The following is a 26,948-nucleotide window of genomic DNA, read 5'->3' on the forward strand; positions in this document are numbered from 1 at the left end:
CATATCGCTGAATAGCATGTTTTATAACCGAATGTTTGTTTCATAATTGGACTGATACGTTTGCAAAGCCTGCTAACTGCATAAATCTGGTGCAAAAACCACTAAGCCAATATTTCACTGAAGATTTCAATGTATAAAACATAAGTGCAGATTTCAGCCATTAATATTGAGTCATTAATTATATTTTTACTTTTTTTAAAAAAAAGAAATAAAGTCTTTAGTTTTAATAGTTCGGATGTGATGAGTTTTTCAGAAATATTTGAGTTTCACTTATCATGCAGTTAGCGGATTTTGCATCAAGGCTACTCATTTGTTGTTTTGTATGATTTGCAAGTAAGGTGTATACTGAAAGATAATACAGTAAATATTAATTGTGTAATCATTACATGAGATCAATATAGGGCATGTGAACTTAACTATGTTATTTTTCAGTAATGATAATCAGGTATTTTAATATGATGTTAAATTTTGAATTTATACATTTATTCTAAATTAGTGCACATCATAATTTGGCAATATCTTACATAAATAAAATCCTCACCTTTTCATTTTCCTGGTGAGTAATTAGAACACATTTGAGGTGATGTTAATTGCATTTGAAGACACCAGTCATTAAAAAAAGGTTGCACAAATTTCATCTCAAAATTTTTGTCTGTTCACCAAAATTGTACTATAATTAAAACTGTTTTCCTGTATATAATTCAATAAAATCACGATACTGAAGTAAAATTAATATGTAATGTACCTGGAAAATTCACTGGTCTTTCTGAAACAGAAGCAGACTGTGAGCTGCCTCCTCATTTAATCCACTCTCCTTCCTTTATTCCTGAACTCATTTGTAGTACAGTCACTATCACTTTCAATACACTCTTATCACAATCACCTATACTGCACAGTGTGTATTAAACAAAAGATGTAATGGTTGAAGGAAGACAAGCCAAACTTTCACTAGTAATACTGAATTGTAAACTGGTTCCACACACTCCAAATATCAAGCATAATGCCACTCCTGCATTCTAGAAATGAAACCAAAAATATCAGTGGAACAATTAGATTTTCTGTTTAGAGGGACATGATAACAACTTTACTTAGAGCTTCTCAACAGTGTTATTACAGTTAATTTTATTTTACTCTCTTGTATTCTTTGTTTATCAGACTGGTTCTGATACTTCACACAAGCTTCTCTTTCAGGCTTTAGATCATTGACAATAATTATTGTTACTTTGAATTATCAGAAGTATTTATGAGCATACCTCTTCCTTGGGTGGTAACAGCCTTTCATTATAATTCTAATAAAGTAGAAAATATGCTGAAATTTTCCAGAGAGCTCTATGAAATACTGTAATTATATAATTCAAAAGTAAGAAGACTAAAAATCTTTTGAGTAATGTCATCAAAGGCTGCTGCAATACTGTGAGCAGAAGTTGCGCACAATAGGTCATTTTCAGTATGACAATTTCTGTTGTTTTGTTTTTAGCATTCCGAGAAATATTTCATTTCACACTTCCTTTAAGGTATGTTATTTCAATTAATAATTGATTTATTGGGTAAAGAGAGGTGTATTGGTATGATAATAGGTTGGAATGCAAAATGTATAATTTTTTTTCATTTTTTTTTCATGAAGAATTCTCTTCTCATACTTGTTATCAGTAATTGTATTATTGACATATTTACTTAGGCAATGCAACTCCTCTGAGTGCTTTCAACATAAATAATACTGGCTTTTTAAATACAAAATACCACAGAAAAATAAAAAGAAATTTGTACTAAGACTTGTTTCTGTTTATAAATTTGGTGCTGCCTCTCTGGCTTGTTTTCTAATATACCTGCAGTAAAATATATTTTCTTTAAAGTACTGTTCAATGCTTGACAATGTGACACTATGGGTTTCAGGCAGAAAAATCCACACATGTACTGCTCCTAATAATGACATGCCAGCAAAGAACCACTGCAACACATGTGCTCCACCAAAATAGTAGAGCATGTCAAAATAGCACTGGATGGCGGCAAACATAGCGAGGTACCCAAATGACATGACAATACCATGCGCAATTCCTCTTATTTCAGTTGGGAAAAGCTCTGCAGTCATGATCCATGGGATGCTCAACAATCCTGACATGCTTGTGCAAACATAGGCCAGCACACAAACTACAGGAATCCAAGTTAAACCTCCTCCTGTAGGAAAAAAGAATAAACAAATGCTAATATGTTCACCAATAATAGTTTACAAATAATAATAGTAATAATAATAATAATAATTGTTGTTGTTCTTGTTATTATTCATTTCTTTATAACACTTTATTTTCCTCATTATGTGAAGGGAGTCTTCAGAATCTCATAGCAAGTTGCCTTACTGTACCTCATATGTTCTCAGAAACACTACATAGTGGGAATGACTGCTTAACTAAAATGTGGCTAAAACAGTACTTCAATCATTTAGAGAATAGTGAATGGTTTAATACTTTTTCTATATCAATTTCTTATTTGTTTTACTATTGCTGAACACAGAAAAGATAATTTTTTGTTCATTATATTATGAGCTTTTAAGTAGAAGTGAGTCATTTATTTAGCTTTTTCTGTATAATTTCGTAGTTTGATATATAATTTATCGTGTTCGCAGGAGAGCTTCTGTAAGGTTTGGAAAGTAGAAGACAAGGTACTGGCAGAAGTAAAGCTGTGAGGATGGGGCATGAGTCATGCTTGGGTAGCTCATATGGTAGAGCACTTGCCCGCAAAATCTGGAACACAGTTTTAATCTGCCAGGAAGTTTCATATCAGCACACACTCCACTGCAGAGTGATAATCTCATTCTGATAATTTATTGTGTGTTTGTGTATTTATGAGGCCCAGACTTGTGAATATTAGTGGTGTAGTGTAAATTTACGCTGTCTTTAATATGGGTTGGGCCTGTGAATGCTGTGTTTGGATGTGAGCTGAGATGGAGACCCTCCTCTCACAGCTTCAGGCAGTGCTGGCTTCAGCCAAACAGCTTGAAGCTGTGGCCAGTGTGCATCACTGTGGGGTTCAAAGGGATGTCCGGCACATCCCACATGACCTCTGATTGTTTCATTGCTGTAGTTGGCCTGGTTACTTTCCACACGGATGTTAACCTCTCACCTGCAGTTGAATGACAGGTCATTTTGCAGTGTGGCAATTGGCAAAAGACCTCCAGGGAGACTGATGAAAAGTCCTCCCTGGTTAGTCTGATGAACATGTTTCAGGCACTGTCTGCGGATGATAATGATCCTGAGCCAACTGCAGTTGCTTGCCCAGTTTCAGAGGAAGCCTCTTGCTGTGCAGGGTCAGGGTATTCACAGCCGGTGAGATTATCAATGTTTAGGAGCTCTAATATTAAATGTGTAATGGAGTCTCTAGGGGATATGGCTGCAGAGGAGGTACAGAATTTGTTAATGGTACTGATAGCTGGCTAAAGCCATAGACAAGTTGAGCCAAAAATTTTACCAAGGACTTAATGTTATATGGAAAAGATAGACAAAATTCAGTCGATGGTAGTGAGTGTGTTACTGTTAGAAACAGTTTATCTTATAGTGAAATTGAAGTAGGCAGTTACTGTGAGTTAGGATACATTGATGTTATACCCAACAATTGAAACAAATGTATAATTGGTTCCTTTAAGTGACCCATGGTTCAGATGATATAGTTTCTGAAAGTTTCAAGGTATATTTGAGTCTCATTTTGAATAGGTATCCAACTCATACAGTTGTAGCTGGTGAAGACTACAGTCTGCCCTTGATATGTTTGTGAAAACACATGTTTAAATTGTGCAAAGGACATAATGTAACACTTTAAGTAGTTATGGTCAAAGACCATTTTCCCACTCATTTTGTATGCACATCATGGATACAGGAAAATTTCCAGTGAAAATGATGTTTGATAATTGTTGTAAAAGTACAAGAAATGCCTACAGATATCTGTTAACAGCAAGAGTTAAATATATATGCATAAGACACCATATCAACACATAATATTTATAAATAATATTTAGTTATGCAGAGATGCATGGAGTGTAAATTAAAGGCATACACAGAATTAAACAACAAAGACTCATGAATAATCATTAGCATATTTAAGGGGAAATACCTACTCCAGTGCGCAGGAGCACTCAAGGGGCAACACACAGCAACCTTCTAGATTTAGGAGACATAACTGGAAGGGACATCATAGACACAACTGGAAGGGTCATCATGGTTATGTGATTGAAAGTGTCACCATCTTGGATTTGTAGGGTATATAACAAGCCTTGATGGCCACAATTGATCATTAATCTTTGGTAGTGGATAGTGTCAACATGGCTTCCTCCAATGTGCTAAGCATCCCTCAATTATTATGGAAGAAAATGAGACCAGTGATGAATGTGATAAATTCTTCAAGCTCATCTCTGCAAGATATGGCATAGAGATGAAGCTACCATTTCTCCTACACGAGAATGGCATTTTGACAGCAAGAGGCACATTACAAAAAATTGGTAAGGAAGCACTAAAAACCATTCTGAGAAAATATAAAAATGCTGTGGTTGTACCACATAAAGTAGAACTGACGGACATTAAAATAGCTGTACAAACAGATGGGCTATCTGGGATACTGAATCTCCTAACATCAAACCATAGCCTTTGTGTGTAAGTACATTACCAAGGGCCAGCAGTAGGACTGTGAGCAATGGTTGGAACATGGAGTTTAATGTGCATCAACTCCAATTCTAGGATAAAGATATTATGTTCAAATGCAAGCCCAGGAGTGAACAACGATAGTGGTTGCCATCTTATTGATTTTATGAAGTGCCCTGATATAATCTACAATAAAATTTTATGTCTACCTTGGCTAAGGAAGACACAATTACCAGACTGCAAACTATGATTTATAACTATAGACTGGATGGTGTGTTTGATCCTGTGGAAGACTAAGTATTTCAAATGCCAACGAAAAGTATGAATGATACACTCCACTGTACTCTGTGCCAATCACTTCTATGTTACAAACTATTCGATAACTTAAAGAACAGTTGCTGCATTAACAGTATTTCTCAATTTGCCTGCATGATAGGTGACTGGGGTACAAGTATTTTTCCAGACAATCCAAAATAAGAAGGACTGTAAACTATGTTATATCTGCCTGTAATTTTAATTATTTACCTGTGAACTATGTGGAAACTAACACAGATTCTCATAAATATTACCTGAGTATTATATATAAGTGTATATTTTTCTCAAAATCAGGACATTGTTCTTCACAATATTGTCAATATTGATATTGCTGAACTAAGACTGGTCGTGTGCTAATACAGAAATTGAGCACCATAATTTAGAACTACAGAAACTATGTAAAAAACTAAATCATGGGTGCTTGCTAGACATTAGCAAACTGGAACATGTAGAACATACCAGGCACGGACTTCACTTAAACAGAAATGGAAAGCTCAAGTTAGTGAACCAGATAACGGAAATTTGTAAGGAGCTGCATAAAACCACAGACCCAATCATCTTAGATTATAATCAACAAGTATTTTTTTTTTTAGGCTCAATTTCAAGCAACATGATTTTACTGAACTAAACCACCTGGATTGGAATAAATCCTGTTCACATGCTGAAGAAACTGACTTGGAATTGAGTAAATTGTTATTACAGTGCAGTGTTACAAACTTGTGTAATAATTTGACTGATCTAGAATACCATGTCACAAAGTGTTGTAAAATATCAATGCCCTTTAGGATAATGCATCTAAATTTGCAGTATCTTACGAATCAACTCAATTTACTGCAAGTATTTGTGGATGAGAATTCATCACACCTGTTAGTAATTACAGAACATGGACTAAAAGACAATGAAATTGAGTATTACAAATTAGATGGTTATGTGTTAGCAGATAGTTACTGCAGGCAACAACACAAAGGGGATGGGGTGGCAATATTTGTAAATGAACATCTTCCATTTAAGAAAATCTCATTTGTTGAACAATACTGTAAAGAAGGAATAATTGAAATGGCTGGTGTTGTGGTCCACATAAACACTCATTCAAGCTGGTTAGCTAAACATAAAGTTATTGGTATGTACCACCCACCAAATACAGATGTGTTGTACTGCCTTGATAGACTTAACAGGCCAATTAGACAAACAGGCCCCACTGACCTTAGCATAGTTGGAGATTTAAATATTGATGCAAACTCCTGTAGTATAACCTATTTGAAAATAATAGATATATTAAACTCACATAATCTCACAAATATAGTGAACTGTGACATTAGAGTAACAGAGTCAAGCTCCAGTAAGATAGATTATGTAATAGTCGACAAAAATGTAAAAATAGTGTTAACTTTCAAAGTGTTGATTTTCATTACTCAGATTACTATTGTCAGATGTTAGAATATTTAATGTTTGCTGTAAGAACAGCAACTAAGATAATTGAGAAGAAGTGGATCCTGAAGAGCACGAACATCAGTGCCTTCAAAACTAAGTTAGCTGAGGAGAAATGGGTAACTATTTACCAACCTAAAGGGTCAGAAAACAAATGGGAAAATTTTTATAGGACATTGCTGAAGCATTTTTACTGCTGCTGCCCTCTCAAAGAAATAACCAGGGTATGAACCAACTCTAGTCTTGAAAGTAATACTAGGCTGAAACTTACACCTAGGCCGATTAATTTAAGGCAGAATATATATCATCTTGACTATTTATGTAAGGAAATAAAGCTACACATATTTAAGGAAAAGTAAAATCAAGCCAAAAAAACTTTTAAGACAGACCTTTTACACTTGAGGAAACAGATAAAGCAATAGAGCATTCAGCCAACATAGGAAAGGCATCCTGGAAACTAATCAATAATCATCATAAAGCCACCAGCAAGGGACAGAGTGAACCAATTAGCATTAGACACAAGGGCCATCTACTGAAAGATGCAAATGAAGTATGTAATTTATTCAATAAACATTTTATCTCTCCTTTTGACCAACCAGCCCCTATTATAGATCTACAGGCTGGCACACCAAATGATGTCACGGATGGTATAGAGCTGGAATTTATGGAGGTGAATCAACAAGAAATATTTAACACAGTACAAAAGCTAAAGAATAAGCAATCATCTGGATGGGATGGTATCTCAAGTGTGGTGTTAAAGAAATGTGCCAATGAAATAACTAAACCCCTTACCTATCTTATCAACTGTAGTATTAATGAAAATGTATACCCAAATACCTTAGAAATAAGTGTAATTCAGCCAGTCCATAAGAAGGGAAGTAAAGAAGAAGTTTCAAATTGTAGACCAATATCATTCATCCGTACCTTCAGTAAAATATTTGAAACAGTTATCCTATCACAACTCACATTTTTCTAAAGACACAAAATGCTTACCAAATCACAGCATGGGTTTAGGAAAGACCTAAGCACAGCTGCTGCTGTTACCAGTTTCTTCCATGAAGTGTATAGCAATATACAATGGGGTATGCACACAGCCAGAATATTCTTTGACCTTAGCAAAGCTTTCGACTCTGTAAACCCTCTGTAAACCATAAGCTTCTCTGAAAAACTGTGGGCGTACAATATCAGTGAGGCATCAATGAAACTTCTATCCACCTATCTGGTGAATCGGAGACAGAGTACCAAACTTACACATAAAATTGACAATAAGTTCTTAACTTTTAAATCCACAAGTGAAACAGTGAGTCCCTCAAGGCTCAATTCTTGGACCTTTCCTCTTTTTAGCATATCTTAATGTCATTGTACACCCCATTAAATTGCACATTGTAAATTATGCTGATGACACCTCAGCTTTATTTCATGATAAGGATTGTGAGGAACTTAAATTTTCAGCAAGTAATGGGATACTAGAATTAAGTTCATATTTTCATGCACAAGAATTAAGGATCAATGTAAATAAATCCTAGATGCTAAAATTTACAACTGGCAGCTCACACCACTCATGTGTAAATGAGATATGCAGTATAGTGGCAGAGGAAGTAAATGAGTGTGAATTTCTAGGGGTCCATCTAGACTCAAACCTCTGGAGTATTAGCCACATTAACACTGTATGTAAAAAAGTCAGCAATGGGCTGTATCTTCTTGGCCAACTGTCAAAAATGGTGCCCACCCACATGCTTAAAACTGTGTATTATGGGCCAATCTATCCCCATCTTAGCTGCTGTGTAGAAATATGGGGTTGTGCTGCAGACATTCACCTTAACAGAGTACTTTTGCTACAAAAAAGAGGATTAACAATTATACACGAACTAGGCTATAAAGACTCTTGCTGTGATGTTTTCAGACAACACATGTACTTCACCATATACTCTTTGTATCTTTATAAATTAATTACTTTTTTGTCTCATAGAAAACTGAAGTAACTAAATGTAGTGATATACATGATCACAACACCAGGTCTAAAGAGAATTACTACCAACAAAGAACAAGATTAAAAATGACGGACCAGAGTCCATGTACTAATGGACTGATTTGGTATAATAAACTGCCAGAGTCCATGAAAAACAGCAATAAAAAGCAATTCAGATCAAAATTAAAAGAATTCTTAATTGAAAAGTGTCTCTGGCTGAGTTAATATGTGTAAGATGTAATGTATTATTTTGACAAGCATCAATTTACTGTTTAACTACTACTGTAAGGCCAAGATCTAAATGTATTTTATGTCTGTAACTGTACTTGACATTTGAAAAAGCCATCATATTGATGACTCCACGCAAAATAAAAAAAAAGGCTATTAAAAGGTTTTAAGAAAAAGAATAAATGTATCAAACACATTTAAACCATTCCCCATTACAGAAGTTATTATTTTAGGTGTAGCTAATGTGTTATGTACACTCAAAAGAAAACTGGAAATGGAAGAAGTCAAAGTAAAAAAGTACAAAGAGAGAGAGAGAGAGAGAGAGAGAGAGAGAGAGAGAGAGAGAGAGAGAGAGAGAGAGAGAGAGATATCCTGAATTACTGTATCAAATCATCTCCAAATTTTCTTTCAAGAAGGTCTATACTTCTCTATGCCTAATGAGCAGGACCTGCAACATGTTGGTGCTACATGGGTACCCTTATATCTAGTGGTACATATTCCAATAACTACAGGAGCATACTCGTTAGGAATTCAAGATACGTGTAGCTATTTATAGGCCAATAAATGAAACAAGGACCAACGATGTGATCCTTGAGAAGCTGGCACAATACCATTACAATTCAAGGACACTGCTTAGGCACTTCTCTCAGCTAACGAGGATTATCAACTGACCAGTAGCCGGGATATTGATTTCCTCATGGTTTTTAAACGATGCTTCATCCAGAAATAAACTCTTACATATAAATTTTCGTAGATACCATCCTGAGATCTGTAACTGGTTTTGAAAGTCATTGCCATGAAGCTACTGATGGAGTGAAAGTAAGAAGGGTTAAATGTGTTTGAATGGGGTAGTCACTGAACATTCCTTTGGCTAATCCAACTCACACATACTAGATGTCTTGCAGAGATATATGGCTTATGCATTGCCCCTGCTAAAATGATAGTTGCATTTGTACCCTCAGTTAATGTTCTATTTTGTTTCCAGTTTCTCAAAATTATTTTATAATGTTTGCAACACAGCTTGAGAGGGCCTGGCACAATCATGGTACCATTCAGGATACAGCCGTATTCCTGCTCTAACAGTTTGGTGAGACTTGCCATAAATGAAAACTATATCCACCTTTTCAACTTTCAAGTACATTGTTAAAATCTGAGTAGCTTTGCAACAAACTGATCCTTACAACAGTAGACAGACTGATGAGCTTTAAATGTACAGCTAAACACATGAACTTTGGCTGTGCAATGTATTTGCTTACATCTGGTACAGTATGCCAGAAATTTGTGGGACCTTTTGGGCTGATGTTGGGGCAGTGGTTTGCTTTGCTGTTGCCTTGTTACTGTTAGACCAAGTTCCACTCATTGCTCGAACAGTCCACGGGTGTACTGCCAGTCCATAGTGTCCAACGGGCACAATATTTTGGTGATCAGACATGTCACCATCATTAGGTGCACTGATGAACTGAGCTCCTGGGGGCAGGCATCCATCTTAAATCCCCTCTCCTCGTGAGGCGTTCTCTCTGTGGTCCATGCCCGCGCGTCAGTGATTGCTGAGATGCTGGTGTCGGCGTCTGTGGTGGCGTCGGTGTAATTGCCTCATCTGTCCTAGTCGTCCATTCGTTTCCTTTGCTGAGCATCTTTATAATTAGACTCAATGCTGGTTTCCATGCCCTGCTGAGGTTGTAGCTGCAGTCTTGATTGTTGTGTCCATCCCTGGTAAGAATTTCGATAGACTCTCTAACGGTGCTGTCCCAGTATTTAGATGTCCATGCCAATACCCTGGTATGTTGGTAGTCCATTTCATGATTTTCAGACAAACAGTGCTCTGAGACCGCCGACTTGTTGGGGTACCCAAGTCAAGTGTGTCCCTGATGTTCTCTGCAATGATCTTCGATGGTGCACACTGTTTGTCCAATATAAGTCTTCCCACATGGACATGGAATCTGGAATACGCCAGCCTTCTGCAAACCGAGATTGTCTTTGACACTTCCCGATAATGCTCATATCTTATGTGGTGGGTAAAAGGCAGTTCCTACTCGATGTTTCCTCAATATTCATCTTATTTTCCCTGATAGTGTGACAGTATATGGTATATAGGCAGTGGCTATCTCTTTCTCTGTGACTTCTTCCATTTTCACCCACTGTACTGTAGAAGTGGGGTGGAGAGTGTGTCTGATCTGCCATTCCAAGTACCCGTTTTTCCGGAATACAGTTCTGAGGTGTTCCAGCTCTCGGAGCAGACTCTCTGCATCAGAGATGGTGCGCACTGTGTACACCAGTGTTTTTAGCACCCCATTCCTCTGCACAGGGTGGTGGCAGCTATCAACATGCAAATACAGGTGGATGTGCATTTTCTTCCTGTATACCCTGTGGTCCAGGGTGCCATCCGCTCTTCTTTTGACCAAGATGTCCAGGAATGGTAATCCTCATTCTGCTTTGGTCTCCATACTGAATTTTATGTTCACATGTATGGAGTTCAGGTGTGTAAGGAAGTTTAGGAGCTTGTCCCTTCCATGGGGCCAGATCATGAATGTGTCATCCACATAACGTAGAAAACAAGTAGGTTTCCATTTGGATGACACCAAAGCTTCCTCCTCAAAGTGCTCCATATAGAAATTCGTGACCATCAGCAAGAGTGGGCTCCCCATTGCAACTCCTTCTGTTTGTTCATAGTATTCTCCATTAAAGAGAAAATACGTGGGGGTCAGAACATGCTTGAAAAGGTGAGTCGTCTTCTCGTCAAATTTCTGTGCAATAAGCTCAACTGACTCTCAAAGAGGCACCCAGGTGAATAATGAAACAATGTCAAAACTCACCAGGATATCTGAGTCTTTCAGCTTGAAGTTGTTGAACGTTTTATGAAATCCACAGAATTACGAATGTGATGAGGGCATTTACCCACATAAGGGCCTAGTAATTCTGCCATGTACTTGGCCTGCAAATATGTAGGTGCCCTAATGTTGCTGACAATTGGGGGTAACGGCATCCCTTCTTTGTGGACTTTAGGGAGTCCATAAAGTCTTGGCAGTACAGGTCCTTGAGGTGTCAATTTGCGGCCTTGAGAAGAGCTCTATTCTTGTTCTCCACCTTCTTTGTGGGGTCAGTGTTGATATTCCTGTAAGATACGTCATATAGCAGGCTCTGCATCTTCTCAATGCAGTCCTTATGGGAAAGAACAACCGTAGCATTGACTTTGTCAGCGGTAAGAGAACAAAAGGTCTGATCGCCGAAATATTGTGCCCGTTGGACACTATGGACTGGCAGTTCACCCGTGGACTGTTCGAGCAAGAAATACACTGAGAGAAACTGCAGACGCAAGTTCCACTCATGTTCACTCACTGACATCCTGTTTGTAAACTAGCGTGAATCTTAGCAAAAACTGCACCTTGATATGTTTACCCATTCTGGATATTCACTTTTGGCCATGAAAACTGAAACACCAGGAAAGATAGCTAATAATAAAATTTTAATTATTATGCTTGTATAGTGTAGCAGGCAGAGTACGCAATTAATATTGTAGGTGATTTCAGGGAAAACAGCATGCCATAGAGTCAACATGAACTTGGATGATATTATAAATATGGGGACATCATTCCATGCTGTTCCAACTCTTTGCTAAAGTTTCTCAATATCAGTGGATGGTGAGTGGTGGGAGGCTAGTCTGTTGGTTACCTGGGACCAGATGTTTCAGTAGGTGAGGCATTAGGAGAAATTGCTGGCTAATCAGGTTAGGTAAGAGCAGTATGAGCAACATTCTGTCTTGCATTACCTCATTGAAGGATACCTCCACGTTAGGTCACAGTAATCAGCCTCAAACATATCAGAAATGTAATAGATGACAATGATGTGAACCCAATGGTACCTCCATACAATCATGCCATGTGCTGAGCTTATATGATGAGTAATGCAGTCAGGCAATGTTTGTTCTCCTTTGAGCCGGCACACATGTATTCAACCATCATAAGACTGTACACAGAACTAGGACTAGTCTCAAAACACTTAGTCGTACCACCCTTGTGCCCATTGTTGTCACTGAGCACACTTTTGTTAATATGCCTCTCTCTGCTGCTGCTTCAGAGGAAACTGCAACAATGGCTACTGTGATGAAATTCTGTGGTGTTTCATATGTGCTCATACTGTCCATGTAGATTTCTGTCTTGTTACAAACAGGCCTATTTCCTGACTCACAGTATGTGATGGGTCTGCACAATCCTGTGGAGCCGCGCAAACAGTATGCGTATCCTCTCAGGCACTAAGCACATAGAGCCATTTAGATCTTGCAGCTGGCTGGTGTGGCCGTGCAGCTCTAGGCACTTCAGTCTGGAACCGCGTGACCACTATGGTCACAGGTTTGAATCCTGCCTCGGGCATGAATGTGTGTGATGTCCTAAGGTTAGTTAGGTTTAAGTAGTTCTAAGTTCTAGGAGTCTGATGACCACAGATGTTAAGTCCCATAGTGCTCAGAGCCATTTGAACCATTTTTTTAGATCTTGCACGGCATTGATTATCGCCCTCCTCAAGCTATAGATTCCACATTTGTGTGACACTGATGGGCTTCCAACCACTGAAAAGCATAATGTGATCTTCTGACAAACAAAAAATATTCAAATTGGACTTCTGAACGACAAATCAACACAATATATCCTTATATACAGAATCTACTTGGCACTACACTTACTTATTTTGTGCAGTTGCCCTGAAATGCTAATTATTTGCATATGCAAGCCCAAAGTACACTTCGTGCCTGTTTGATATTCCCTACAAGCCACCTTCTTGATGTTGCAAGTTTAGTGGCCAGAAGTCCATCTGGGATGGCTTGTCTTAGCTTCCTCACCCAGTACACTCAGTTTTGAATTGGACTTCAAATGAAGTTTACATTTATCACAGATATATTTTTCTCCATTATTTATAGTAATTAATCTGCATCAGTGTCAGTTTAAACTGATATTTAATCTAGCAATACTAAGCATCTTCACCTTGCCCGAAGTTTAGTAATACACTGAATATACTGGAGTCTGAAAATGTTGAGCAAACATTTGTACACTTCACAATTGTTTTTAATGGAAGGAGAAACTCCTTTATTATAAGGCAGTGCATAACCACTTATAATTCTACTGAAAAACCATTATTTTTCAGAGATCATCATCTTAATAAATTTACTACATTTATGACGTCACTAGACATCAGTGTCCACAGTGAGTTCAAAGGCCCCACAATTAGAGCCATCACGGCGCTAGTACTGCAACAACAGTGCTGACAGCGGGTATGACACTACAGCACTGCCCTCTGGAACCAAGTGGAGAGGCTGCAGTGTGATGCAATGCATGCAGTGTGCTGCAATGCAGAATGTAAGATGTTGAAGAAGACACACCACAAGGAACCTGGAGACACCACTGAACAAGTGGGCTGGATTGACTTCACCACATGCCTGGGCAGCTGTGGTTGAGTTGGCAGCCCTTAAGAAGACTGTCTGGCCACTCTATTGTAGTATGGTACGTCTGGTGTGGTTTGCTATAGAGCTGTCTGTCGTGCCTGGTCTGGGAAGACATGAGAGAATGTTGAGCACCACAGAAGACTGCATATTGGAGGGAATCAGGCAAGCAAGCCAGCAGAATGGATTTTACAGTATGCCTGGGAAGCCACTGTACACTTGGTGGCCAATAAGAAGAGTGTGCTGGGCAAGCAGTGGAGTTATGGCACAACTGGCTCTGTTTGCTATAAGGCTGTCTGTCCTGTCTGTTCCTGGAAAGCACAACTGGGAGTAGTGTCTTGAGTTATATGAGTGTTTGAGTCATACAGCACTTCCCTAAATTCTTTGTGCATATTAATTATCTCACCAGTATGATTGGTTGTTTGTTCACAGGAGAGAGCAGATTATTTCTGTATACGTACAGTTCTATTCAGTGGTAGAGCAATTAATGCTATTGCGTGCATGCTCAATCCTGTTACGAAATTACTCCTATTCCTGAGTATGGCATTTTGTTTATAGAGTGCAGTTGTGTTGTAGTACTCAGTGAACCACTTATGTTGCAGTACCTGTTGGCAGCTCACATGAGGATGTATAACTGAAACCAGCCTTGGCATAGTTTCTGCTAGGGCACTTGGTATCAATCTGATTTCCTCTAGCGATGATTGTGTTCAAAACCTTGCTTCTTCTGATTAATGTTGTTGTCACAAACCTGCCTTAAGTAGAAAGTCTAAATTATTTGTTGAGTTTTCAAATTGCTTTGATATGGTTTATGTCTGGTAACTTCATCAGTAATTTATAACCGTCTTGTTGGCCAGGTTGTGTGTGCCACTTGAAAGAGCTTTCATGTGATGATTGTCACCATCATAGGAAGCTTGTATGTAGTGCTCTGGCATAGGTACAATGGTTTATTTCGAGTCTGTTATGCATTTTAGTATTTTTTATAAATTGTACTTATTTTGGTGGGTGGCTCTATGTATTTCCATTGTTCCACTTGTTTTAACATGATGTGTGTACCCTTGGGTTCTGTTACGTGTTTTTGTATCTTTCAATGTTTATTTTAACACCCTGGAATTTTTGTCTGATTTAGATGCTACCACTCTGTTAATACTATTGAATGTTACAACTCTATTAGAATTGTGGAACCTCACTGAAAAATTGTTTTTGACTTTCTATTGTTGAAAATTTTGAAGAGTATGGATCACTCACAGCTCAGCCCAGTCCTCCCACTCCATATAATGTCACATTTTGGTGGCAGAGCATGGTCATGGACATGGTGAGCTGTGAGTGATAGGCAGAACTAGTTTATAACATATTTTGATGTAATGGTTTCGGTGCCCCACCAAGGCAGATATTATGGTTTGGTGGTCTGTTTCAGTGTTTCCACAACAAAGGTGACTGGGATGGACCTGTATGAGGACAAGTGGTATATTCCTTCAAATATGAAAAAAAACAGTTACTGGGGGAAGTGCTGGTGGAATGGTGCAATGACTCTGTGAGGTCTGCTTTTGCTCAGTGGGCCACCCCACCAGACATGCATCTGGTAAATGTGCCATCTCCCATATATAGTCGCTCATATTATAGTTATCTTCAGTTGTCACATGATTAGATTCTATGGTTTGAGTAGTGTCAATGGAGTAGAAAAGTGTTAGGGATCTTAAAGCTTATTGGTTGTTGCTACTGATGGTCTTTGGCCAATCAGAACAGGCAATATGGAAGGCTATGTAGGAGATATTCACTAATGCACATTGCTGTTGTCAGTTCATTTCATGGTTAAAGATGGAGAACCACTTTTCTTGAGGTTGTGTGGATGCATGTGTGCTTCTTTGTTGGTTGTTCCCCACTATCACAGTTAGGGCACCGATGGATATCAATGTCTGAGTCAAATCATCACTATCTGTAGGCCATGTTGAAGGGAGAAGGAGATCATTTCATGTGGGTTTGCACAGATGTATGTATGCATCTTGTTAGTTAAGCCTTGCTAATGGAAATTGTTTTGACTGTCTTTTGGCCAGGCTGAAGGGGAGTGACCTATGTACATTCAGTTGCATAGAGGCATGCATGTGATTTGTTGGTCAAATCCTACCAAGGGGGACTGTGGTATTTTAGGCTGTGCTAAGAGGGAAACTGGACTGCACTAGTTACATGAGTGTATATATGCACATAAGCCAATTAGTATCCTTAGGTTGGTTAATCCTTAAATGGGAGGTGACTATGCTCATGAATATCTAATATTTGGAGACCATAGGCAATGCTGAAATGGTATACACCTAACGGCTCTTGAGCTATGTAAATTCGAGTAACTTGGATCTGGCTGTTACGTAAGGAGAGCTTAGTGCTATAAAGTGGGGAGGCGGCCCATGTCATTAAAGCGAGTGGATCCAACCAATGTTTGTATAATGTTAAGGGCAGTGAGATCTTGGTGAAGCTTATCTCATTTATAGAGTCATGTTCTAATAATATGGTTCATCACTCCAGTTACTGCATTGGTAAGATATCCAAAGAGTAAATGTAATTTTAGACTACGCTGTATCTGTGGTGGAGGCATTCTTTTGTAATGTGTTGCTCAAGAGTTTTTTTATTGTTCGTATCCTTGGTGGTGACATACAGCTGTAAAATAAATTTTTACATCCCATATACTTTAAAATCTAGTTGGCATTTGTTTAAGGGATTAGTATTCCTGAACATAACTGATACGTGATTAACTGGATTTGAATTAAGGGACTGACAGATATTTAAGAGTAGTCATGACAAAGATGTAGGGTGCAAAATAATTATTGATGTATGTGTTTTTAGTGGAGATTGTTTGTGTATGTTAGTCTATTTTATTTAGGTTTGTTGATCTCTACAGTGGTACAGGCCCATGAAGTGAAGATTTTGTACGTAAAGCCAAGTCTGTTTAAGCTCATATGGCAGCCTTCATGTTGATTAACAGGCATGTGAAAGCTTCCCAGCCACATCACCCCTACTGGGTGGCTGCAGTTTTGTGGTGGGGAGGAAGTGCCATCACTAGACTTCACCATCCATGGTAAGTTCAAAGGCCCTGTGACTAGAGCTGTGGTGGCACTAGTGCTGCAAAGTGATGGCCCTAACAGGAGGTGTGACACTACAGCAGCACCCTCCAGAGCCAAGGAGAGAGGTCATGGCTGTGCTGCAAGTGAGAACATAGGGCATCACAGAAAATGGACACATCAAAAGGAACCTGGAGGCAATGCTGAATGCGTGGGCTTGATTGATTCGACTGCATGCCTGGGTGGCCATGATTGAGTCAGCTGCTATTAAGTAGAGTGTGCTGATGGATCTGTCTCACTACTGCACACCCAGTATGATTTCTGTCCTGCCTGACATGGGAAGACATGAGAAAACATGGAGCAGCACAGAAGACTGCACATCAGAGGCACCCAGGAAGCACCACCAAGCAGGCTGGATTTGATGGAACACATGGGTAGCCATTGTGTACTTGGTGGCCAATAGGGAGCATGTGCTGGCTGTGCAGTGGAGTTGCAGTATGCCATGCTCTGTTTACTATAGAGCTGTCTGCCTGTTGGTTCTTGGAAGGCGCAACTTGGGACAGTGCCTTGACCAATGTGAGTGTGTGTTACTCAGTGCTTCCCTAAACTCTTGGTGCAAGTTGTTATTAATTAACTTCTTGCTATTATGGGTAATGTGCTCATAACAGAGAGCAGATCTATTTCTGTGTACACACAGTTTTAGTCAGTGCCACTAAGTTTGGTCATAAAATTAGTGCACTTATTCACTGCATTTGTTCCATAGTAATTATTGAACCACACATGTGCCAGGTGATGTGAGCATGTATAATTGAGACAAATATTGGCATATTTTCTTATAGAGTGCTTGTATCTCAATCTGGTTTCCTCTTTCAATGTATGTGTTATAAGCCTTGCTTCTCCTTGTTAATGCTCTCATTACAAATGTCCTCTAAGCACAAAGTCTAAATTATTGTCAGAGCTTGTGAAAGAATTTTATCATCTTTTTATTTCCAAACTGCTTCAGTATTGGTTATGTTTGGTAATATTGTCAAGAAATTTAGGTAATTGTTTCATTGGCCAGACTGTATGTGCAATTATTTCAAGCAAGCTTTCATGTAAGAATTCTCACAATTATAGCAAGCATGTATGGGGTGTTCTGTCCTAGGTACAATAGTTTTTTTGAGTCAGTGATGCATTTTAGACTTTTTTCATTAACGGACTTATTTTGGTGGGCAGCCCTGTGTAATTCAATTATTCCAGTTGTTTGAACATTAGGTGTCTATCCTTGCAGTCTGTTACTGTTTTTGAATTTTTTAATGGTTATTATAATCCCTTGGAAATTTGGACTACTTTAGAGATTATCAGTCTGTTAATACTCTCAGAAGTTGCAAATTTTAAAAAAGTGCCATTTTTAGAATTATGGAATTTCATTGTAAAATTGTTTTTGATATTTCATCAATTGAAAATACTGAAGCATATAGGTCACTCCTACCACTGCCTTTACAGCACAACATTTCAAACATTTCTCTATATTATGGCTTCAGCTCTATAATAACTAAGCTCTGAAATGTTAACTTTTTCAGTGATTAATTGAGAGGTATGTCTGTCATGTTTTCCAGAGGAATAGAACAGGTTTTATGTCTCTATGGCTATAGTTTGAGCAAAGTAGAGTATAATTTTGATTTGAAAACCTACCTCTTAAGAGTTACGTGCAAATTTTTCAGAGAGGGCTATAGAATAGCCTACCAAAATTTAGCATAAAAGCTACTTCTTTTCTGAAAATGGCATTAGTATGTTGCATTTTCTTGAGCTTCTTTGTGTCATAAAATCTTAAAGGAAATATGAAATGCTGTGGGCTCTGGTGCAAATAAATTGCATAATTTCCTTTTTCTTTTAGGCACAAAGACTTGTAAGTAGCTGCAACACTATTATTTATAATAGTATGAGTTTCTAAAGGATTATGATAGGAAAAATGGTCACAAAATCTTATTTGGATCCTACAATTTGACCTCAGCAATTAACTTTCCAACATGGGTAAATAAAGACAGTAGCATAAGGTTGTTTTCCAAAACAAGAAAATAACTGTATACTCAGTAACAAATGCTGTCTCTGATGATGAACAGTTAGGAAGATAAGATAGTGCTTTACAGTATAGATACTTTTCAATGGAAATCAAAATAACTGATGACTCCAGGATAATTGTTTTTCAGAATAGTTTACCAGAGAAGACCTGGGATGAAATTTATAATGACCTAAAGGCTGATATAAAATTAATATAGTCTCATTTGAAAATAGCTTTCTGCATAAGTTAACATGAAACTGTAGAGGGATTAATGCATCATATGAAAGGAAAAGGAAATGCATCTGTTTCTGAGAACAAGTAGAGATAATGTAGTAGTTGCTCATTACAGAAACTACTCAAGATTTATTTATTTATTTATATATTTATTTATTCATCCGTGGAACAATAAATATTGTATGGATGTCATCAGATTACAACACATGAGCACACATTTACATTTACAATTAAACAGGTTTCTCATATTTTGTGTAGTTTTATAACTAGTCATACACATATTTATAATTACATAATACACTCCTGGAAATTGAAATAAGAACACCGTGAATTCATTGTCCCAGGAAGGGGAAACTTTATTGACACATTCCTGGGATCAGATACATCACATGATCACACTGACAGAACCACAGGCACATAGACACAGGCAACAGAGCATGCACAATGTCGGCACTAGTACAGTGTATATCCACCTTTCGCAGCAATGCAGGCTGCTATTCTCCCATGGAGACGATCGTAGAGATGCTGGATGTAGTCCTGTGGAACGGCTTGCCATGCCATTTTCACCTGGCGCCTCAGTTGGACCAGCGTTCGTGCTGGACGTGCAGACCGCGTGAGACGACGCTTCATCCAGTCCCAAACATGCTCAATGGGGGACAGATCCGGAGATCTTGCTGGCCAGGGTAGTTGACTTACACCTTCTAGAGCACGTTGGGTGGCACGGGATACATGCGGACGTGCATTGTCCTGTTGGAACAGCAAGTTCCCTTGCCGGTCTAGGAATGGTAGAACGATGGGTTCGATGACGGTTTGGATGTACCGTGCACTATTCAGTGTCCCCTCGACGATCACCAATGGTGTACGGCCAGTGTAGGAGATCGCTCCCCACACCATGATGCCGGGTGTTGGCCCTGAGTGCCTCGGTCGTATGCAGTCCTGATTGTGGCGCTCACCTGCACGGCGCCAAACACGCATACGACCATCATTGGCACCAAGGCAGAAGCGACTCTCATCGCTGAAGACGACACGTCTCCATTCGTCCCTCCATTCACGCCTGTCGCGACACCACTGGAGGCGGGCTGCACGATGTTGGGGCGTGAGCGGAAGACGGCCTAACGGTGTGCGGGACCGTAGCCCAGCTTCATGGAGATGGTTGCGAATGGTCCTCGCCGATACCCCAGGAGCAACAGTGTCCCTAATTTGCTGGGAAGTGGCGGTGCGGTCCCCTACGGCACTGCGTAGGATCCCACGGTATTGGCGTGCATCCGTGCGTCGCTGCGGTCCGGTCCCAGGTCGACGGGCACGTGCACCTTCCGCCGACCACTGGCGACAACATCGATGTACTGTGGAGACCTCACGCCCCACGTGTTGAGCAATTCGGCGGTACGTCCACCCGGCCTCCCGCATGCCCACTATACGCCCTCGCTCAAAGTCCGTCAACTGCACATACGGTTCACGTCCACGCTGTCGCGGCATGCTACCAGTGTTAAAGACTGCGATGGAGCTCCGTATGCCACGGCAAACTGGCTGACACTGACGGCGGCGGTGCACAAATGCTGCGCAGCTAGCGCCATTCGACGGCCAACACCGCGGTTCCTGGTGTGTCCGCTGTACCGTGCGTGTGATCATTGCTTGTACAGCCCTCTCGCAGTGTCCGGAGCAAATATGGTGGGTCTGACACACCGGTGTCAATGTGTTCTTTTTTCCATTTCCAGGAGTGTATTTTGGTGATAATGTCATATGTTGCTAATAATCTACATCTATGTTAAATATTCTTTTACAGTATAACAACTTTTACTTACTAAAAAGGTTTTAAGCTTTTGTCTGAAAGTGAGGGGCTCATTTATTTCTTTAATTTCTTGTGGTAATTTGTTGTACAGTTTTATCCCATTGTAAAATATACTTTTTTGCGTATTTGCCTTGTTCTTTCCATCTAGATGGAGGTGGTGACAAGCTCTTGTTTCATGGTCACGTATTAGGCTGTTTGTGTTGTACATGTTGAGATTTTTCTTAATGAGCATTATGTTCTGAAAGATATACTCACAAGAAACAGTTAGAATTCCTAGCTTTCTAAATAATTCTAGACAGTGGGCCCTGTTGTTGCTATTTGCTATTATCCTTATGGCTCTTTTTTGTACTTTGAACACAGTTTATATGTTACTGGCACTTGTTCCCCAAAACATGATCCCATAGCTGAGGACTGAGTGTAGATATCCGTAATATGTTATTTTAAGACAGGTATTATTGCATACCGGTGCAAGGATTCTAAGAGCATAGCATGCTGTGGATAATTTCTTTGCCAAAATGTTGACATGGTTTGTCCATTTCAGTTGGCTGTCTACATTCATCCCTAAGAATTTGGTACTTGTTACACATTCTAATTCATTATTATTAACTTTTATTCTAGTGGCATTGTGTTTTTTGTTCAATTGGAAGTTAATATAGTTAGTTTTCTTTACATTTAGGGTTACTTTATTTTTTAATGACCAGTTGTGGACATCATTGAGAGCCTCGTTTGCTCTTTCTGACAGTTGTGTTGGATTTTCACCTGTTATTACTATGTTGCTGTCATCAGCAAAAGGAATTTTTTCGCCATGTCTGATACTTTGTGGGAAGTCGTTAATATGTATAAGAAACAATATTGGGCCTAATACACTTCCCTGTGGGACGCCTATATTCACATTTTCTGGGCCAGACAGGTGTTTTATAAGGGAATTGTTTGAAACTTGTGATATCTCAACTCGTTGAATTCTGTTTTCCAAGTATGATTTGAACCACTTCTTTGTCACACCTCTTATTCCTATTTGCCCTAATTTATGAAGTAAGATTTTGTGGTCAACTGTATCAAAGGCCTTGGACAAGTCTAAAAAGATACCACTTACATTTTCACCTTTGTCCAGTGCTTCTAAAATTACTTTAGTGAACTGTGCTATAGCATATTGTGTGCCTTTTCCGGGCCTAAAACCAAATTCGTCATTGGAAAGAAGATTATATTTATTCAGGTAATTTAGCAGTCACTTTTTGACTAGTATTTCTATTATTTTAGAAATGATAGACAGTATAGAGATCGGCCTGTAGTTCTCTACATTTTCCACATCTCCATTTTTAAGGATAGGTATAACTTTTGCTAGTTTTAGGTACTCCGGAAAGTATCCAGATTCGAAAGATTCATTAATTATGTCTGTTAATGGGCCCTTTATGGAGTCTATACAATCTTTAATTATGCAGACTGGGATTTCATCAAGTCCTACTGAAGTTTTATTTTTTAGATGGTGTACTACTAGTGCAACTTCCCTTTCTGTAGTTGGCAAGAGCACCATTGAGTTTGTTGGCCGGTTCTGAGTAGGTAAATCATACGTATTTGGAAATTTCTGCTGTAATTTTTTTGCAATACTACTGAAATATGAGTTTACAAAATCAGCTAATTTTTTAGGGTTACCTACTGGTACATATTTGTTTTTAATATGTGAATTGAGGTCCTTTTTAACAGAGTTAGATGTTTCTGTTTGACGATGTTCCAGGCTGCTTTGCTCTTGTTTTCAGCTTCAAGTAATATTTTGTTGTTTGAAAGTTTTTTTGCGGCTAGCAACACCTTTCTGTAAATTTTCCTGTACTTTTTGTAGGATTGCAGAACTTCTGGGTTAGATTGATTATTTTTTATGGAGTTGAGATATCTAAGAGTTTCTGAGGATTTTTTGATACCTGTAGTCACCCACTGATTTCTCTTTGTAGTTTTAATTTGATAAAGAGTTTTGGGAAACATCTCTTCAAATCTGAGTTTAAAAATTGACATGAACTTGATAAATTTCTGATTTGCATTGGTTTCTGCATAGACTTCCCTCCAATCTTCATATTCTACCTGGGATTTAAACTGATGCAGGGCTGATTGGGAAAACATTCTTTTGTATGTACAAAGATTAGGAGGAGTTTCTATATGAATGTTAGTTTTTAAGATCTGGCAGAGGTGGTCTGCTAGGCCCAGGTTTTGGACAACAATATGACATTTTTTACTATCAATATCTGTAGCCACATGATCTATAGATGAGGAGGATTCTTTTGTTATTCTAGTTGGACGATTAATAAGGGAGGATATTCCATAACAGCTTAGAATATTCACATATATGTTGGTAGCCTTATCAGGCTTCATCATATTAATGTTTAAGTCACCACAGATAATTACATTTGCTTTTGGTCCAGAAACCTTGTCTAAGCTTTGATTCAGTTTTGAGAAGAATATATCAATGTCTCCACTAGGAGAGCGGTACACACAAAATATGACTAATTTTTTTGCTATGCCAGGTCCCATTATTTCAACAGCGGAAAGTTCGAAATGTTTGTCTTCACCTAGATCTAAAAGATCATATCTTATTTTAAATGACATACCTTTTTCTACATAGATACATGAACCTCCACCATTCATTGAGATTCTGCTATAGTAACATGCAAGGTCAAACGAGGCTAATGCAATGTGTTCAATTTGCTTCCCTTTGCAACAGTGTTCAGTGATACACAAAATTTGGCTATCAAATTTTTCCAATCTACTTCTAGCTGTTGTGCTTTGTTCTTTATGGCTTGAATGTTTTGGTGAAACACTGTTAGGCATTTGTTTTCACTTATCTTGCTGGCGCCTTTCCCTTTAGACTAAAAAATCCTTCAGATGAGCTGGTGGCATGTTTATTCTTCTGTTGATGACAGTGGAGGTGAGTCTGTTGCCGGTTTGACTTGGAAGTTGGTGTATCTGAAGGTATCTGCCTTATGTTAGTCTTGTAACTCAATAATTCTGACAACACACTTCAGACCATATGGAATGTAATGAAAGAAGAGACAGGATAACAGGGTACAGAGCATGACAACATTAGATGGAATGGCTATAAATGATCAGGCACAGCTAGCGTACATGTTTAATAACCATTTCTTATATCTAATAGAAAATATAGGGACACACAGTTCAGGAGAAAAATTGCAGCAGTGTGTTGAAAAAGCAACTTGTACAAAATTCAGACATAGGAATGTATCACCAACTGCTGAAATTAAGAAAATTATAAATTCTCTTAAAACTAAATGTTCGTCTACATTTGATGGTGTCCCCAACAGCTAACTCAAGGCATTTTACTACACTAATTTAAACATGCCATTTTTAAACCCCTTTAAAAGATATAAGAAAATTACTGACCTGTTTTACTATTGACATCATAGGTTATATGGAATCGATGGTTTAGTCATCCAGTGGATAATGTCATGTCTAACCAAAGGAATGCAGAAAGTTGAATTTAGTAATTCAGCCAACGTGATCAGGGGAGATACTTCTGACTGGGCAGAAGTAATGTATGGGGTTACCAAGGCTCAATCTTAGATCCACTATTGTTCCTCTTCTATGTAAACAATCTGCTATCTAATATACAATGTACAAAATCAGTTCTTTTTGCAGGTAGAACTAGTATTGTAAAGAAACCACACACACATCCAACAATGGATGAAATGCTAAACAGTAGTCTTAAAATTATTATTAACTGGTTTTCTGCAAATGATCTCGCACCAAATTTCAAAAGGACACATCATGTTCAGTTCTGTACATCTAGAAATACTTTACCAATGATCAGTGTAACATGTGGTGAGGGAATAATACACAGAGTGGAAACTTAAAAAATTGTAAGTGTCTATACTGATGAGCATTTAAACAGGAAAAGCACATTTTGGAACTCCTAAAACAACTTAGCTCAGCTACATATGCACTTAGAATCGTTGCAAATTTTGGGGAATGACGAATTAGTAAGTTGGCACAGTTTATATATTTTCATTCAGTGTCATATGGAATAATGTTTTGGGTTAGCTCCTCTTTAAGAAGGAAAGTGTTCCTTTCTCAAAAGCTTACTGTAAGAATAATATAGGGTTCCCACCATCATCTTTTAGACGTGTGTTTATGGAGCTATGCATTTTGACTACTGCTTGACAGAATATTTATTCTCTCATGATGTTTGATGTATCTAATCTGCTGCAGTTCAAAAGGAACAATGATGTACATAATTACAAAACCAGAAGAAAAAAAATCATTCGTCACTGCACATTAAGGTTGCCTTTAGAACAAAAAGGGATACACAATGCTGCAACCATAATATTTGATCGTTTACCCAGTGATAGAAACTGTCTGACAGACAACAAAGTAAAATCTGAAAACAAAGCGAAAAAGTTTGTCCTTGAGAATGTGGCGGCAGCACCGTCCAAAGCACGAAGGGCTGAACTACGGCACTGCCGACACAAGTAGGGGCAGCTGTACCGTTACGCAGAATTTCGGCAATGGTGCTTCGCACACCGGACCGGGCGGGAACAAAGCAGGCGGGCAGTGCGAGCTAGTCGACGCGACGCGACACACGTCTCCCCAGTTCTTCCGCCGCGGACCACGTGCGTCGACTCAACGTGACTCCGCCGTAAATGCGTACGCGCGGTCGTAAACGCAGTCGCCGTTAAAGTGTCTTTCGCTTCTTCGCGGACGTTACGGCGCCTCCGGTCGCGCCAGGAGCAGAACATTCCGTGACGCGGCCTTTTGTCCCGCTCGGTCCACGCGGGTGGCGCCACGGCTGGTCACTGGAGTGTACACCCTCCGGGATCGGTGACCGAGCCGTGCCGCCAGTGCAACGCACCCGTATAGACGGACATTAGCGAAGAATGTTATGTGTCATTTATTGTAACGGTAGGAAAAATAAATGTGTCCTGTCCCGAAAAAAAAAAACCCGCTCTAGTCGTTTATTGCCACAAGCCTCTCCCTCGAGCATAGTGCGTGGGCGCGGCGATAAAGCCGGTTCACTGCACATGAACGACTGTAAGCGGAGATACAACATGTTCCCGCTTCAAGAACTTGTGTTCTGTTCAATTTTGTGAGCTTGTGTGTAAATGGTGGTGGGTAGAAATCTCTAACTTGTATCTGTATATTTTTTTAAAAAAAACTTGTGAATGGTCAGCCTGTAGCCATATTTACAAATTATTTTGTTACTTGAATGTAAAATTACATTTTCCACATTATTATAATTTATTGTCCAAATTATCTGTGGAACATTAAACTATCTATCTAACTAAATAACTCACTGTGTATAAAATTGTCATGTATATGTATGCATGTTTTTCATCTTTTCCCTCACTATAATTCTTTTTTTACTGTGGAAAATTATGCTCAAAACATGTTTTTAAGATATTACCTATTTCTATTAATGGTATGAACTCCTCACATCAGATATTTGCATAATGTGAATTATTTTACTCAGTCACATGGAAAAGCTTGAAAATTTCAAGAAAACAAGATGAAAAACACGAGTAATGTATATTTTTGTATGATTTTATTTCTCATTTTAACTTTTACCTTGTGAGATTTCCAGAAATATGACAGATACAAGTAATTAAAGCATTAGGAGTATTTGAAGTGTGAAATTGAAAAGTGAAGAACTGTCCTCATATGCTCATTATGTATCTACCTCTAAAGTGGAAATAATTAACAATGTTTGTTTGCAATAACCCTATTTCAGATGAGAGTAAGTTGAATATTTTTTAGTACCGATATCATCTGATACTAACCTACAGCATACCAAGCAGGGTACTGCAGAACCCCAGTATAGCTACTACATTATTTGTAGCTGGTGGAAAT

At 38.7% G+C, this 26,948-nt stretch overlaps 1 protein-coding gene across 1 annotated transcript in view; it reads right to left on the reverse strand.

The window, feature by feature from the left end:
• Nucleotides 1-1,037: 1,037 nt before the first annotated feature.
• The window catches only part of LOC124555772 (facilitated trehalose transporter Tret1-2 homolog), a 313,195-nt gene continuing 287,284 nt past the window's right edge, over nt 1,038-26,948 (reverse strand). Inside the window, exon 9 of the mRNA XM_047129820.1 lies at nt 1,038-2,175. Coding sequence (XP_046985776.1) covers nt 1,784-2,175 — 392 coding nt within the window. The 3' untranslated portion in view covers nt 1,038-1,783. The remainder of the gene's footprint in view (nt 2,176-26,948) is intronic.

This window comes from Schistocerca americana, chromosome X (assembly GCF_021461395.2).
Source record: "Schistocerca americana isolate TAMUIC-IGC-003095 chromosome X, iqSchAmer2.1, whole genome shotgun sequence".
In the NCBI taxonomy this organism is placed as follows: Eukaryota; Metazoa; Arthropoda; class Insecta; order Orthoptera; family Acrididae; genus Schistocerca; species Schistocerca americana.